The sequence below is a fragment of the Pteropus alecto genome, unplaced genomic scaffold (assembly GCF_000325575.1).
Source record: "Pteropus alecto unplaced genomic scaffold, ASM32557v1 scaffold22, whole genome shotgun sequence".
In the NCBI taxonomy this organism is placed as follows: Eukaryota; Metazoa; Chordata; class Mammalia; order Chiroptera; family Pteropodidae; genus Pteropus; species Pteropus alecto.
The window spans coordinates 14,490,357-14,506,553 of NW_006434839.1; the positions used below are offsets into that span (position 1 = coordinate 14,490,357).

Here is a 16,197-nt window from a genome sequence, read left to right on the forward strand (position 1 = left end):
CATTTGAAACATTCAAGCCAATACATTTACAACATGCTCTTAGCTCTTATCTAATTGGCTGTGTTGCCTTTTATGTCATAATCACATCACCCAACAGTAAGCAGTATCTAGAGTGAGACTAGGATTTTTTTTTTTTCAATCTAAAGTTTTTCTCTCTCTGCCTCTAATAAAACATCTGAAACTCATACGACGTCATTAAGAATTTCTCACAAAAACATGCTGGAAGACAGTAAAACTTGCTTCCACCCAGAAGATTTTTTCCATTTTCTTACTTTAAATTGATTGTCAACAGATGTGGAAGCCACATCTTTTTCTTCGGTCGGTCCTTCAGTTTCTAGGCAGAGAGAGAGATGAATCTACTCAAGACTGGCACTGAGAGAAACAGCACTGCATCATCCTGGCTTGTGAAATTCAGTATTCTTTGGCTTCTTAGTCACAACTGTTGCAGAGCCAGCGCTGTTTGGACTGCTTACATGAACATATCATTTCATGTTGGGAATCGCATGCTCTCAGAGTTGGGGGAAACCGGAGTATTTGGAAGAAGCTCCATTTTGAAGAGAGTGGCAGGAGTTATTGTGCTGCCAGATGGAAAAATGCACACTGCGTGTAATCCCAGTACCAGTTTCAGCAGGGCAAAGATCTCAGAGCCGTGGCTCGCACTTATCGAGCGTGGAAGTTGTCCCTTCACACAGAAGATTAAGGTGGCCGTTGAGAAGGGAGCCAGTGGGGTGATCATCTATAACTTTCCAGGAACTGGCAATCAGGTTTTTCCCATGTCGCATCAGGCATTTGAAGATGTCGTCGTGGTGATGATTGGTAACCTAAAAGGCATGGAGATTTTGCATTTAATTCAGAAGGGAGTTCACGTGACAGCGATGATTGAGGTGGGGAGAAAACACATCATCTGGATGAATCATTATTTTGTCTCTTTTTTGATCATCACGACTGCTACTTTAGTGTATTTCATCTTTTATCATATTCGAAGACTTTGGGTAGCAAGGATTCAGAGCAGGAGATGGCAGCGATTAGCAACAGACCTTAAGATAGCATTTAGCCAGCTCCAACTTCGGGTTCTGAAAGAGGGGGATGAGGAAGTAAGTCCAAACGGAGATAGTTGTGTAGTTTGCTTCGAACTCTATAAGCCTAATGATACAATTCGTATTCTGACTTGTAAACATTTTTTCCACAAGAGTTGCATTGATCCTTGGATTCTGTCCCATGGGACGTGCCCCATGTGCAAATGTGACGTTCTTAAGGCTTTGGGGATTCAAGTGGATGTCGAAAATGGAACAGAATCTTTGCAAGTTCTGATGTCAAACGAATTGCCTGGTATGCTGTCACCTACTGAAGGGGGGACAAGTAATGAACCTCCTCCTCCAAGGAGGTCAGATAAAGTGACCTACATGGAGGAGGAAGAGGGGCACCTTACTTCTCAGAATGACAGCCAGCCTAACTCAGTAGCGGAAGATGTTCATTCTTCACCTTGACAGCATGACATTTGAGGAAGTGGATTAAACCTGTTTGTCAAATCAGGTCTCGATACTGACAAGCACTTTGTTTGAAGTGTGGTTTCTGTGTTCTTTTTTGATACTCTGGTAACTTTCTATGTTCTTTGTCAAGCCTCAAGGGGGGAAAAAAAGGCCTAGCAGGATTCTTAGTTTGATTTTTTACCTTGGCTAAATGTAACTTTTTTGTCAATGTCTGTTACTCCTGTGAGTATATATGTTTATTTCTATGTACGTATGCATGTTAAAACCAAGGACAAACTTTTTTCCCTAAATGTTTTTTTGTACATATATTGGGCTTTCTTTCAGTAAGAAAATTGTTAATATATTTGCCTGTTGCTTATAATCCAGAAACTATCAACGAAGTTTGAAAAACAAAGCATCTTTGATGTGCTAGGAAGAGTAAAATTTATCTTTTGATATTATAAAGTACAATATACTAATTTTGAAGTCCATTGTGCTGTGTTTTCTCATTCTTGGCATGAAATTTTGCTGTATGAATTTTATTACTCTGACAAACAGTTCTTGCTCGAGCAACTAGTACATTTTAAATGATCTGTATAAAATCATATAGTGATAGCAATTTTGAAGGTAAAATACTAGCACTCTTTAAGTGACCAGCAAATATTTCAGTGCCCAGTATTTCTTATCATAATTGTTACATGATCATAACATGTAGAAAGGCTAAATGATAAAGAATTCCTATAATATTTTGTCATGGTGTATTTACTTCCTGTATGTTGAACTATACTACCCAGTTTATTTTTTGCCGTTAAGATATGCCAGGTTATTTTGGAGATAAGTATCACAGTGTAGAAGTTATTACAACATCCTGGGATTATGTCTGTTGTGTTCGCTGTATTCCCAGGATATAACACAGTGCTGGGCACTCAAAATTTTTGAGTGAATGAACAATGGTAAATATATTTTTTAGAATGTAACTAGCTATAATGTGTTCATCCGAAAAACTAGGCAGTTTATTCCAATCATGTAAAATAATGGGAACTTAATTCTGAACATTTTCATCCTAAGTCACTTCGGCATAATAGAAAATTATGATTTTTAACCTAGAATTCATTATTATAATGTAGCATGCATAATTTTAATGAGGAGCTTTGAACTCTCCAGAGCTAACAGTGAAATTTGAATTCTTCTGCAACCTTAGAGAGAGAGTTCTATTAAAAGGGACTTTATGAGTTGCTCAGTGCTAACAATACTGGAATTCAGAGATAGGCAAGAAGGACAGTGGTTGGTTCTAACTGTGGCTCCAAGGAAGACTATTTCATGGAGAGGGGGACACCTGTATAAGGCCAGGGAGAATTGGGATACAGCAGAAGGTGGGCACATGACCAGGTGAGGGGTGATGTCTTGCTTGGTACACATAGGCTTTTTTATACCAAACCCTAGAAAGGTTTTGACTTAATCACAAGGGCTACTCTTTGAAAGAACTGCAAAATACCAGCGCTGGAGGATTTAGCAGGAACACTGTTTTGAGTGCCTTTTTTTAGTTTACTCAAGGAGAGTAAAGTCATTCCTAAGGGACCAAGGATCATTGAAGAAACATAGGGACACTGATGGCCCTGCAAGAGCCAGTTCTGGTGCAGTCAGCTTCTAAGCCAACATAAGCTGTCATTCTCAGACTGGACATGGTTGGCGTCTCCGCCTGTAGGGGCCAGCAGCTCATGGAGGTGGCTACAGTGACTTCCACTGGTTGCTCAAGGAGAAGCATTGGAACTGTGGAAATGAATGCATCTGGTAGTGCTGGCAGTCCCCAAACCCAGGGTTTTAGGATCGTTACAGCTCTGTGTTCTCTTAGCAAATTCGTGGATTATGTGTTGCATGATAACCTGGCACTTAAAGGCTTTGTGATGTGCTTTTTACACTAACACCGCCATTGTGTTCTGCACCCTCATTGGTTCCTCCTTTCCTTTCTATCCATTTTTTTTTCTTTGTCCATCGTTGTCACCCTTAAACGATGGTGTTGTCACCCTTAAATGTGACTTACCCACATGTGTAAGAAATTAGCATGTATACTGTTTTATAATTAGATGTCTCTTGTTAACATGGGCATTTAACAGTTAACACGGTGTCTCTGCCTTAAGAATTTTCAGAGGCAGTTCTTTCAAGGGTGGTTAGAATCTATGTTTGAAGTGGAATGGTAAGGTCAAGTCAGTGAACTTGGGAACTGTCATTGCTGAGTGCCTACCATGCAGTAGGCAGTGGACTAAGTGCTTTCCACAGCTGTTTCTTATGTCAGAACAAAACAATTTTAATTTAGAATGTTGAAAACAGATCAATAAAGCACTTTTACTCTGGGTTTAATAAGTAGGACCTGGAAATAGCACTGATATGTCAGATGTTAGGTGTTATAGATTTTTATCTAGTTTAGATTTTATCTAGTGGGCAGCACTGTTTTCTTTTGTACTTAGGGATGAAAATATATTTTGCCATAATGATATGGGACTATAACGCGAATTATTTTATTCATATTATATTAGGAATGATTTTCTAATACCAGTTTCATAATGGATTTCCCTTGCATTTCTCCTTTGTATATATTTTTACATTCTCTGGTAATAAAAATGGTCCCCTACACCCACCTCTGCTAGGTAACAGGTTGATATTCTTTGTAAAGATTAAACTTTCTTTTTTCTTTATTACTGGGATAAAGTAGACTTACTATTTACTAAAGTGAAAATGATTCTAAAGCATTTACCGCTGATTGGGTGATACTGTAGGTGAATTTATTTATACAGTTCCTTGTATTACAAGACACACTGTACTAGTAGATAAAATCCCTGTCTCTTGCTATAGAGTCCTGTAGAGCAGCGGTCCCCAGCCTTTTTGGCACCAGGGACTGGTGCTCCTATGAGGATCTAACACCTGATGATCTGAGGTGGAGCTGAGGCAGTGATGCTAGTGCTGGGGAGTGGCAGAAAATACAGATGAAGCTTCGCTCACCAGCCGCCCACCTCCTGCTGTGTGACCTTGTTTCTAACAATTTACAGACCAGTACCGGTCGCAATGCGGGAATTGGAGACCCCTGCTGTAAAGAGATGTCGGTCAGCTACAATATTTACAGTAATGTGAGACTTCAGAGGATTTAATGAGCTAGAGATCTGTCAGTTCTGATGGTATTTAAGCTTAGTGTACAGATAAAGTGTTTTCCTTCTCTACAGAGTCACTGGTGTTTGAAGCCGCACACAGAAATCAAGTTGGAGAAAAGACCAGAGTTTGGGGAAGCAGTGAAGTAAAAAGAGCAAGGCTTTACATGTTGATTCTGTGAAGGAGTCATTTTAGTGGTGGCTCCATGTTCTTGCTCTATTGTTTGCTATGAGCACCAGTTTTTGTATTTTAGAATATTTTAGAATTGTTTATTTGGTTTTGCATTTACTGCATTTTTGAAATGTTTAGTCCTTAGTGATAAAAAATAAGAATCATGGGTTATTACAATTAACAACACAACTGTCTTTGAATACAGAGCTGGTTTTCTAAACCACCAGATCTCTTTTTGGGGTCGGGGGAGGGTAACGTGCTTAGTGATGAGCTGCTTCCTATGCACAGGTGTTAAGAGTCGTTCCATTAGTCTCCACAGAAATCTTCCTTTTTCACAGCTAAACCACAGTTTATAACACTGCTCTCCACAAGTATGCTGTCATCTTTGTCAGGCCTCCAAGGTACTGTATTCTTTTATGATTTCAGCTGTCGACATGAATTTTTCTCATTGCTGATGACCAGGGTAACGCTGATTTCAAAACTTCTCTACGCCTGTAACATCTCCAATTCAGCAACACATCATTGTTGCCACACATCAGGTTTTATCATTTTTGAAAACTTCTGAACTTACGGCATCTTTTTCAGAATTCCTTTTCTGAATTCACTCTCTCATTTCTACCACTTTCTCTTCTCATTACAAGCAGCGTTTCCCTTAATCATCCTTTTCAGCCCATCTCATCTTCTCCAGCTTTAGCCTGGAATTAGTTGTAAGCCATTTTACTTTTACCAAGCACCACTGCTTTTTCTGCAGTACAGTTTGTCAGCTCTGAGTCATCTGTGCTGATTTCCACCAGGTCTCCTATTTAAATATCCTTTATTAATCTCTTAACTCATTCATTCATTCTCACAGAGCAGTACTTCTCAGCCTTGGCTGCACATCAAAATCACCTGGAGAGATTTTAAAAATGCTGCACCCAAAATCTCTGGGCTGGGACCTAGACATTTTTTAGTTACCCAGGTGATTCCAGTGTGCAGACAGAGGCCACTGCCCTAGGGTTCCAGAGAGCCTTTACATTAATCAAGTTCCTGATTTCACCCTCTGCTTCTTTCAGATTGATTTATTTTCACTTTACTGAAAATATTTAGGTAGAAATAGAAATATCAAGTTATAAAGGGTTACATTTCATGGAGAAGAGTTGACAAAGGTTTCTGGGAGGACGAAGGAATGAAATTTAGCTGGAGAAGCAAGGAGCACTTAAAGAAAAAGATTACATTTGAAATGGAACTCTACCAGGTTGGGAAGAAAGGCATGCTAGCTACTGGGGGGTGGAGGGGGGGTGGGGACAGTGTGAACAACAGTGTTTTATAAAGTTTTGAGTGTCATGTAGAATTTTGGTTAAGGAACTTGGAAATGAAGACAGGGAATTCCAGAGGCTATTGCAGCAACCCAGGAGTGAGGAGGTGAAAATACGAACGAAGGCAGAACAGGTAAATTGAGTGAGATGAATACAAGGTGGGTCCCTTCTAAGATAATCTCTGATGATTTTACTTGCCGATATGAATTTTCTACTTTATTTTTTAATGACTAGGATAACACTGATTTTAAAACTTGCCTATACCCATGACCTTCATCTTCAGTTCATGTCCAATTTAGTGGCACTTAGTGGATACAAAAGAGAAGACGTGGGTTGGGAGTTGTTGAGGAAGACTCAGGGATGATGCCTCGGGATCTGGCTTGGGCCAGCAGTTGATAATGATGTCATTCAGTGAGGTAGAAAATATAGTTGGGTGAAGCAAGTTTAGGGTAGCAGAGGAATTTGAATTTTGAGTATGCTGAATTTGAGGAACCTAAAGAACTTATAGGTGATGTTCATTGCACAGCTGAAAATATAGGTCTATGCTAATTAAATGCGATAAATGTAACAATATAGCAGAAGATGTGATACATTGTAAGTACTCACTTGTGGTGATTTACTAATGAAAGAATCAGACCACCATTTACTTTTACATTAGTGGTGACTTACTATTATCTAAAATTTAGTATTGCTATTTTGGACCTCCTGATTTTGTAAGATCACCATTTACAGTGCTATATGACTTTTCTTCCTTTCAAGAATGCTTAGCAGCCTGAATGAAGGTGGTAATTGTGGTAGGGATGGTGACGGTGGTAGTGATGATAATAGCAACAATATTCCAGGGTGCTGTCATGTATGGTTAACTGGTAGAAACTCACTTAAACTTAATAACTCAATGAGGTAGGCATTGGGAGTATCTCCATTCCTTAGAAGAGAAAACTGAGACCTCGAGAAGCTAAGTTACTTGTCCAAAGTCAAACAACCAGTATGTGGCAGAGCCTGTATTTGAACATGGTCTGTTTCCACAGCTCCTAGTCTTGAGAAGCTAATTTTTAAGTAAAGAAGTATATGTTGAGTCCAGTTTTCGCTTAGCATGATAATCTCAAGATCCATCCATATTGTTGCAGATGGCAGTATTTCATCTTAAGGCTGAGTAATATTCTATTGTATATATATACTACATCTTCTTTATCAAATCATCTATCAGAAGTCATTTTGGTTGTTTCCACGTGCTGGCCGCTGTGAATAATGCTGCAGTGAACATTGGGGTGCATGTATCTTTATGGATAAATGCTTTCAGATTTTTTTTGGTAGATACCCAGAAGAGGGATTGCTGGGTCATATAGTAATTCTATTCTTAATTTTTTGAAGAACCTCCATACTGTTTTCTATAGTGGCTGTACCAATTTACATTCTCACCAACATTGTATGAGGGTTCCTTTTTCCCCACTAAGCAAAGTAACTCAGACAGAAAAAGTTGAGAATCATGTGATTTCACTCATGTAGAATATAAAACTAAAAGCAACAAGTGAACAAGATAAACAAACCAACGAAAACTCATAGACACAGACAACAGTTTAGTGGATACTAGACGGGAAGGGAGCAGGGAAACAGGTAAAGGGGGTCAAATATATAGTAAACAGAAGATTTGACTTTGGTGAACACACAGTGCAATATACAGATGATGCATTATTGAATTGCACACTTGAAACCTATATAATTTTGTTAACCAATGTCACCCCAATAAATTTAAAAAACAAGAGACCAATTTTGAGTACTTAAAGAGTTTGGCCTTGGAAAAATCCCAACTAAAGGCATTGGAAGTGCTAGCAGGAGGTTAGTTGAAGTGATAACTCATGAGATCTATGCATAACTAGGGAAGATAAAGGAGTTTATCTTTTGGGCGAGGTTGTAGGCAGGGTATATCTGATTGAATAAGAAAAAACTAAAATTGATCTGTAGGAAGCGGATACTTCCTCTTAGAAAGTACTGATTCTGAAATTGCTCATTCTCTTATTTGAAAAATTGATTAGTGAGGGGTTTTACGTAGCCTTCCTTTCCACTGAAGTGTGAAAAGGATAAAAAATAATTTTAATAATTCTCATATCAGTCCATTTTAAAAGTTCAGCCATATGAAGCATGGTTGCCTATTGAAAAAACGCCACTCTTTTACATCAGATGACCTGCATTTGTATCCTAATCTCAAGGCAGAACATCTCAGAACAGTGGCCTCAGACCAGCGACATTAATATCACCTGAACTTGCTGGAAATGCAACTTGTTCGGCCCCACTGCAGACCTGTGGAGTCAGAAACTCGGGGGGTCCCGGAAACCTGTTTTAACAGGTCCTCCAGCTGATTTGGATAATCAAGTTTGAGAACCTCTGCTGTCTCAGAGAGTCAGTTTATTTTTCAGAAAAGGATGCACCATACAGCTGTAACGAAATGGAAATAATATAAATTAAGATAATTGTGAATCTTAAGGCACTCCGCAAATAACAATTGCTGTTATTATCCTAAGCTGTTAAGAGACACGTTTGGGCATATTTCACATGTCCGGCTGCTCTCTGGTTTGTGCAGGACTTGTGCATGTATGTACCTGCTCACTCCTTTCCTCTCCCCTTCTGGTTTCTCTGCCACCATTATCACACTGCTAAAGGAGTTGTGAGACAATGAATAGATTTTAGACATTTTATGAATTCCAAAGTAGAAAAATAGAAAAAAAAAAAAACCCCAAAAGTAGAAACAGCTTAGGGCCATCTACACACTGAACCGGGCAGCCCACACTGCGAAGGAATAGTTTTTCAGACTAAAGGTCTAAAAATAACACTAAAACTGTGGGCCATAGGTGAACTTCATAAGGGAATCATGTAAATTCCTAGTTTTGAGTCCATAAAACAAGCTTCACAGATACAGGAGGGAGACTCGGCATCTGTAAAAATGTAGCTGAAAAGAAGTGCAAGATGAGCCATTGGGCATCTAAACAGGTCACGTGGCGTCTTCTGCATTAATAGCAGCATTACATCTGTGACTAGAATTAATTACTGTCCTTTTCTTCACATTGATGGGGTGATCTTACCCGTATGTCAAATTCATCGATTAATCATTTTGTTAATTGATTCAACAAATAATCATGGCCCTGGAAATGGATGAACTATCCAAACTCTTTGTCCTCATAGAGCTTACTTTCTAGTGGGAAGAAATTATGATAAGTATATCATATGTTCTGGAGAAAAAGAAAAAACTGGACTGGGAACTGTAGGAGGCAGAGTTGCAGTTTTGACTAGAGGAGGCTTCACCCACAAGATAAACAATTGAACAAAGACCTGAAAGGAACGAGGAGCCTACACTGGAACACACACAGAAAACGTGAGTCATGGGTAAAGGAGAGCCACCAGGTCAGTAGGGGGGTCTTGTCAACTGGGAATGTTTAACCTGGGTGGTTAAACAGTGTCAGCTGCCATTAAATGCTTGAAGAATGACCTTAAGGAGAATTTAGATTTTCTTTGCTATAACAAGCGTTAGAAGTAGGTGAGAGGATGACAGCTGTAGGGAGAGTGTAGTCACCTGGAAACAAAGACCTTTTTAGTAGTAGGTCCTGCCTGTAGACAGGTTATTGCCTTGGGGAGCCAAGAGTTTCTCATTCCTACAGGAGTCTGATATTCAGATGTCATTTTAATGGTGGTGGTAACAAGGAAATATGAGCTCTGGAAGGGCGATTGGATTTATACCTTTGAAGTCCCTCCCAGTCTTGAAAATCAGATCCTGGAACTAAAAACACATTGTTATTCCACACATAGTTGCCATCTGGTGGAAAAATAAATAACTACAAGGTATAAACTACAAAATTCATTCAACAACTATTTATTGAGAGCCACTATATGGCTGGAAAATGTAATCAACACGTTTTGGGTTCATTTTCCTTTGACTTAACAGAATGTTCTCTTTTAAGATTAATTTACTTTCCAGAAATTTCTCATTTTCATTTTGAACTTCATTTATTGTAAAGGCTCTTGGCTTATCAAGAGTGACTAACTTGCTAGCCTCCAGATTCACATTTTATAAACCTAGAGTTTGAAAGGGTAGTAGCTCATTCTCCAGTGTGTTGGTAGTATTGTGGAGAATATAATGATTTGGTTTTTAGAAATATCTTTCCTCTCAACTTCTGTCTCAACATGAGTATATCACCCATCTTAAGGAAAAGTTTCTTGACACATTGTATCTCCAGCAAAGGACCAGTGTTTATTGTTTTCTTATCCATTGTGGATCAGTTTGTAAATGCAAAATCATGTATTTGATGTATTCTGACATGCATAACAAAAATAACTTGGATTAAGGGAGGGATAGATGGATATGAGAAAGAAAAACTAGAGTGAAATGATATTCTTAGAATTTAGGTAGAAGGTATATGTCAATAAAAGATTGTTCACTCTCAGTTTTACATTCCGATTGCTTCAAATTTGATAAATAAAGGAATGGGATTTGTAAAATCCGTAATTTCCAAATCACTATAAACTTTTTAAAGCTTTTTCTGTATGTTTGGACATTTTCATAACAAAATGTTGGTATAAAATTATGCTTTTGGGTGTCATAGCAACATCCCTTTAAGTTTCTAAAAACTTTCTACTCTGTATTTGTTGAGGGACAGGTAACAATTCAGGTATCGGCATGATTCTGTGGGTCACATTTTGTATAACACTGACTGAAAACTTGTCTTACTGTATTAAAAAATTTAGTTGAACAAGTGATATTACCCCTATTCTAGCAGTGAAGAAACTGACCAAGGATGGTTCAGAGTGCCTCAGCTTGTATGATATCTCAAACACTCAGGTCTGATTCCTCTCTGGTTTTTGTTTCATTATTTCCCAGCTGATGAGAGGAGAGTGGCACAGAAGTAAAGGCGAGGTGAACAGAATTGCGCAATTGAAGTTGGAATATTAATAAAGTTCTAAGACAGTGGGAGCATAGTTTGTGCCACATAATAAAAATAAGTCATTTTAAGAATTCATTGAACATTCGATATTCTGAGACTCCAGCAGCAAAACACTAAGTATTTAAATTTTACTTTTTACATCATTATAATGAGGGGGGGGAAAACCTTTTTCCACAGAACAGGCAGAGGAGGTAGCCCTGCCTAGGAACTTTCAGACTTTTCTGTTGTACCATGAAACATTGAATGAAATAGGAGAAGGGTGAGGTGATGGATGGGAAGATGTGGTATCGTCATTTCCTTCGTGTGCATGTGGACATTTACTTTAGAAATTCGCACTTACCATGCCGGGGCTCCCTTTTCCACTGGGGACACGATCTTCCATCCCTTTCATGGTCTCAGTCTCAGGGTCACAGAGATTAGAAGCCCAGCTAGGGCCCAGGGATCTTGTTTCTCTCTATATATTTGTGCTCAGAGTGAGTAGATTGCTAATTTCTATAGTTATAGAGTTAAGGAGAATTCGACATCAGTTTCGGGAGATTTAAACTAATCAGTGGGTTGGAAAATACCTATAAAGGAAGACTTAAACGTTTTTCTATTAGCTGATATTAGAATTTAAAAAGTCTTATAAAAATGTTCTAATTTTGATAAGACAATGGCGATAGTATGCATATATTTTTTCTAAAAATAGTTTTATGCTTTCAAATCACATTTATGTCCATTTGAATATTAAAAACTTATCTGCATTTCTACCATAGAAAATGTGAGAAGACTTTGGTAGTTTTGGGCTCTAGATTTGCACTAAGGGATTTAGATTAGCTCTAAGGAAGCGTCTTTGGAGAGTACCTGCTCTCTAGTGTACAGACAAAGGTCTAGAGGTATCACACACCTAAATTTATTTTTTAAATAAGCTATTTTTTTATATCAGATTTAAGTTATGATTTCTTCACATTTGGTAAATAAGGGAATAGGATTGGTTAAATCAGTGATTTCCAAATCTTTGGAATTTATGGATTAATTAAAAAACAACAGTATATAAAAAAATATATTTTATGTAAATATAATAAAAACTATAGCCCCTTTTAAGTTATTTGCTAAGAAAGATCATTGCGACAACCAAAAATATTATCCCACAATTTAGTATTAATGTCGTATTGCAAAGAAATGACTTGTTGGACTTTGCATTTCTACTGTTAAAATAATTGAATAAATGTTGCTTTATTAAAATTACTTTGTAATCTTTATGTTCATTTCTTTAGATTGAATTGGTGAAAATTTCTTTCCATACTGGTCAAAATACCATTCTTTGGGCTCAGTAACTTTCCAAAGTTCATTATTATTAAGGACCTAGTAATTTCCTTTAAAATTTGAGTATCTAATGATACCAGACCCTCAGAAGCTTTAAAGTTGCAGTTCTAATGAAACTCATAATCTAAGCAGGGGAGAGATACAATGATGCCGTACAGAAGTTGCTACAGCATAAGAACAGGAATGCGTAATACCTTCGGAGATGGTGGGGATGTGCTAAGAAGGCTTGGAATAAAGAAATAGCATCAAGCTGTGGGAAGCTTCACAAGGGAGGCAGAGAGTAAGAGTAGTACATTCCATCTCCTGATTTATTCTCTGATCCATCCACTCCTAACTTTCTCTAGCTCAGTTTTTTTTTAAATTAGTTTCAAGTATATGGTACATTGGTTAGACATCTATATAGTTCGTAAAACGATGCCCCCAGTTGCTCCCTCCCTCCCTGACCCTCCACCTAGCCAATGTATTAATGCTAACTGCATTCCCTTAGTTTTATCAACTAATGAACCATAAGTTGATTTAAAAAAAACAAAACAAAACGATGTTGTAGTAGTGAAGAGAGGGGCTCTGGAGCAAGACTCTATGCTTCAATTTTCACTCCTCCGTGGTCTGGCTATGTGACCTTGAAAACTGATCTTTATATCTCCATACTCTTGATCTTTACCTTTAAAATAGATACTAACACCTACTTTATGTGATTATGAGAGTTAATGTATGTAAAGCCCCTAAAATAAATTTTATCTGTTTTCAAAATGCAATGTTTGTTGTGGGACCGACTCCCTGACTTAAATGTTTGCATGGCGTTCTAAGCTCCTGGAATAAAGATCAGATAGATGCCTTCCCAGGGCCTAACAAAAGCCCGTTTCTCCTCTCCAGCCTCCTCTTATCCCACTGAACTCTTGGTCCCTTCTCTGCCTCCCAAGGAGCCTTTTGCAAACCCACTTAGGCCAGCTGTGTTCCCCGCATCCACACTCCCTTGGCCTCCCCTCATTTCCAGACTAATTCCTCTTGGTCTTCAGATCTCCACTCCCCTTTTCAGGAAAGCTTTTTATAACCTCAACGAGATTCAAAACCTTATTACAAATTCTCATGGCTCCAGGAATTCTCAGTAGTGTTCATCGAGCATAGTCGTTTTAGTATGTGTAGTTGTTTCCCTCACTGTATAGTCTGAAGGCAGCCAAACCCATGTCATTTTGCTCACCAGTAAAAGTGCTAGCACTGAGCACGTTGCCCAGCACATAGTATGTTTTGATAAATGTTTATGGAACAAATGGTAAGGTATGGGGGAGGAAACTTATGGAGAGTGTCAAGAGCTAAACAAGTATTCCCCTTTATTAGAATAATATATATTCTCAGAAGCAAAGGAAGAGATGCCTGCAAAGGTAGGTTGAGGTATATGTGGATGGATGAAGAGAAGAGACTGGCACAACAATACAGCGCCAGCAGGGAATCCATTGACTGGCTTGGGGCGTGCAAAGTGACCTGATAAGAAATACTGGTGTTTATACTGGAAAACTAGGAATTACGTGATATCTAGTCAGTCTAAATTCATCACTGTGGCAAAGCTTCATGAATTGCTAACACTTGAAAAATAGTTTAAAAATCTATTGTTTCTCCCTGGACAGCATAGATTGTGATAATTATTACAATATTTCATTTAGCATTACTAAGGAGGAAAAGATGTCTCTTCTAAGTGGGGCTCTTGTACTTTCTCCTCATTTTCCTGGCTGAACACATGCTGGCAGCCTTCCCAGGAACCATGTGATAGATAGCCACGATGATTTGGCAAGCAGATAATGTTTTTCTCGTCATTACACAATCCTTTTGAGTCAAAGAAGCAACGCATGGTTCAGCTCAAAAGCAACATGTGAACAAGAGGCGCTTTTGTGGAAAAGTGTATTTGAAGTCTAGTTTGGACAGCTGAGCAGACTTACCTTTCGCAGAAACAGTTTCCTGTTGTGGTCATCACATTTCAATGTTGTCATTAGTTCACCCACGAGTTAAGAGAGTGACCTCTCTGATATATAAGTTGAGCAGGTGAATGGAAAGGGTGACAGTGGGCAGTGCTCAGGCTGAAGAACCACGTACAAGTTAAAACTCACTGAAGTGTGGAGAATTGTAACATACATAGTATGTTATAGTTTTGTGATGTCAGCTTTGCAACCCCACACTGCAACCCCACACTGAACTGGTCGAACGTTTGTGGCGTTTTCAGAAGAAGGTCATTGATCGATAATTCCACAGGTGTTGGCCATCGTCTAACAGCACTTACAGATGCCAGGGCGAACCCTGGTGGGAATGGGGTATGGTGAAGTGGGGGACTCAGAGAGAAGAATAAGTAAAGAAATGTTGCTTCTGGATTCCAAAGACAAGGATTCAGTCTCTGTTCCTCCAGTAACTTTGTGACCAGTCACTTCTCAGCCTCAACCATTCAATCTGTGAAAGAGATTGAAAATGGAGAAGGCACAGGGTGATTGTGGGGATGAAAGGAAATGATGTGTGAAGAGTTCTAGAAAGATAGAATATCCGCACATCAGAGAGTTTGTTGATAATCTGAGTTCCCATGGCAGCTTCAACAGCAGAATAGTGACCTATTATAATACTATTCCAGACGGAACTTCACGGAGATCCCAGGGCCCAGCTCAGAAAGCTGGTATATGTGTCCCTGAGGCCTGGAGACCAGCTCTAGGACCCTCTCTGCCTATGGCCACACTTCACCTGCTTTTAACCTCCTAACTGTTGTTATGAATGGATACAGGAGGAAGATATTTGATAGCTAGTCTGACTAAATCCATCATTAACAGTATCATAGCTAATGCCTGAAAAGTTACTTTTAAAAACTATCATTTCTGTAAGAACAACGCAGATGAGAATTAGACAATATTTTGTTTTTTAGACAATATACATTTTACCAAAGTAGTTTTCACTTTCCTCTATGACATCACTCATACTTCCCTCTAAGATAACTTTCCCTCTCAATTCATATGGACAAGGGCCATGTCTTATACTTTATTATGTATACATATAATTGAAAACCAGTAAACATTACTGGTCAGTTATTTAAATCATTCAAATACATGGATAAGGAAGTTAAATTATTAGTGTAATCATCCAAACCATTTATTCACTCATTTACTCATTCAGTGGATATTTTCTAAGTGCTTGTCGTATGCTTGGCCTGCTGCTAGATGCTACAGAAAGAGTGGCAAATGGAACAGTCTTTGGATTCAAAGACCTTACTGTCTAGTGAGTGAAAAAATAAGATGGTAATAGAATTTTCACTTAATTATTACAGTTACAAAGTGACAAAGGAAAAAGAAAGGATGCTAGAATGATATACAATACAGATTCTGGCTGATTCAAGGTGATTGGGAAAGGAATCTCTCAGTCAACTGAGTGGGGATCCAAAACTTTACTAAGAGAGACTATTAGATAGTGAGATGGACAGTGTACATTTTTTGAAAGAAGGCCAGTGGAAGTGGAGCCTGGAGACTGAGCGAGAGAAAATGACTTGTAATGGAACCAGAGACGTGGCTTTAAGGTCTTGGCGATGATTTTGGTGGAAAGTCGGTAAAGAATTTTTAAGTCGGAAAAGGATTAAAATGACCATAATTTTTTTAAAAGAAATATCAGTTTGATACCAACGAAGAGAATATGTTGGGGAAAATGACAGTCGCAGTGTGGCGGCTGCCAGGAAAGCTGAGGCAGGAGGTCCCGGTGGGTGGCTGTTCCTCTTCCCCACCCGAGTCGCAGTGAGGGGCCTGAAGAACTCTTGCGGTGGCCTGATGAGGGATTTGAAAGGAAGTCAAGGGTGGAATCAGCAGGATTTGGTAAGGTAACAGCCTCTCTGTTGGGAGAAATGACATGGAGGAGATGGAGGAGTGGAAC

General features: G+C 38.7%; 2 protein-coding genes across 2 annotated transcripts in view; both read left to right on the plus strand.

Moving 5' to 3' along the window:
- The window catches only part of CADPS2 (calcium dependent secretion activator 2), a 472,387-nt gene that overhangs the window by 149,534 nt on the left and 306,656 nt on the right, over positions 1–16,197 (plus strand). The gene's annotated exons all lie outside the window — the stretch shown is intronic.
- On the plus strand, positions 351–1,487 carry RNF133 (ring finger protein 133). Its single transcript, XM_006910563.1, has one exon. The coding sequence runs from the start codon at positions 351–353 to the stop codon at positions 1,485–1,487; it is 1,137 nt and encodes a 378-aa protein (XP_006910625.1).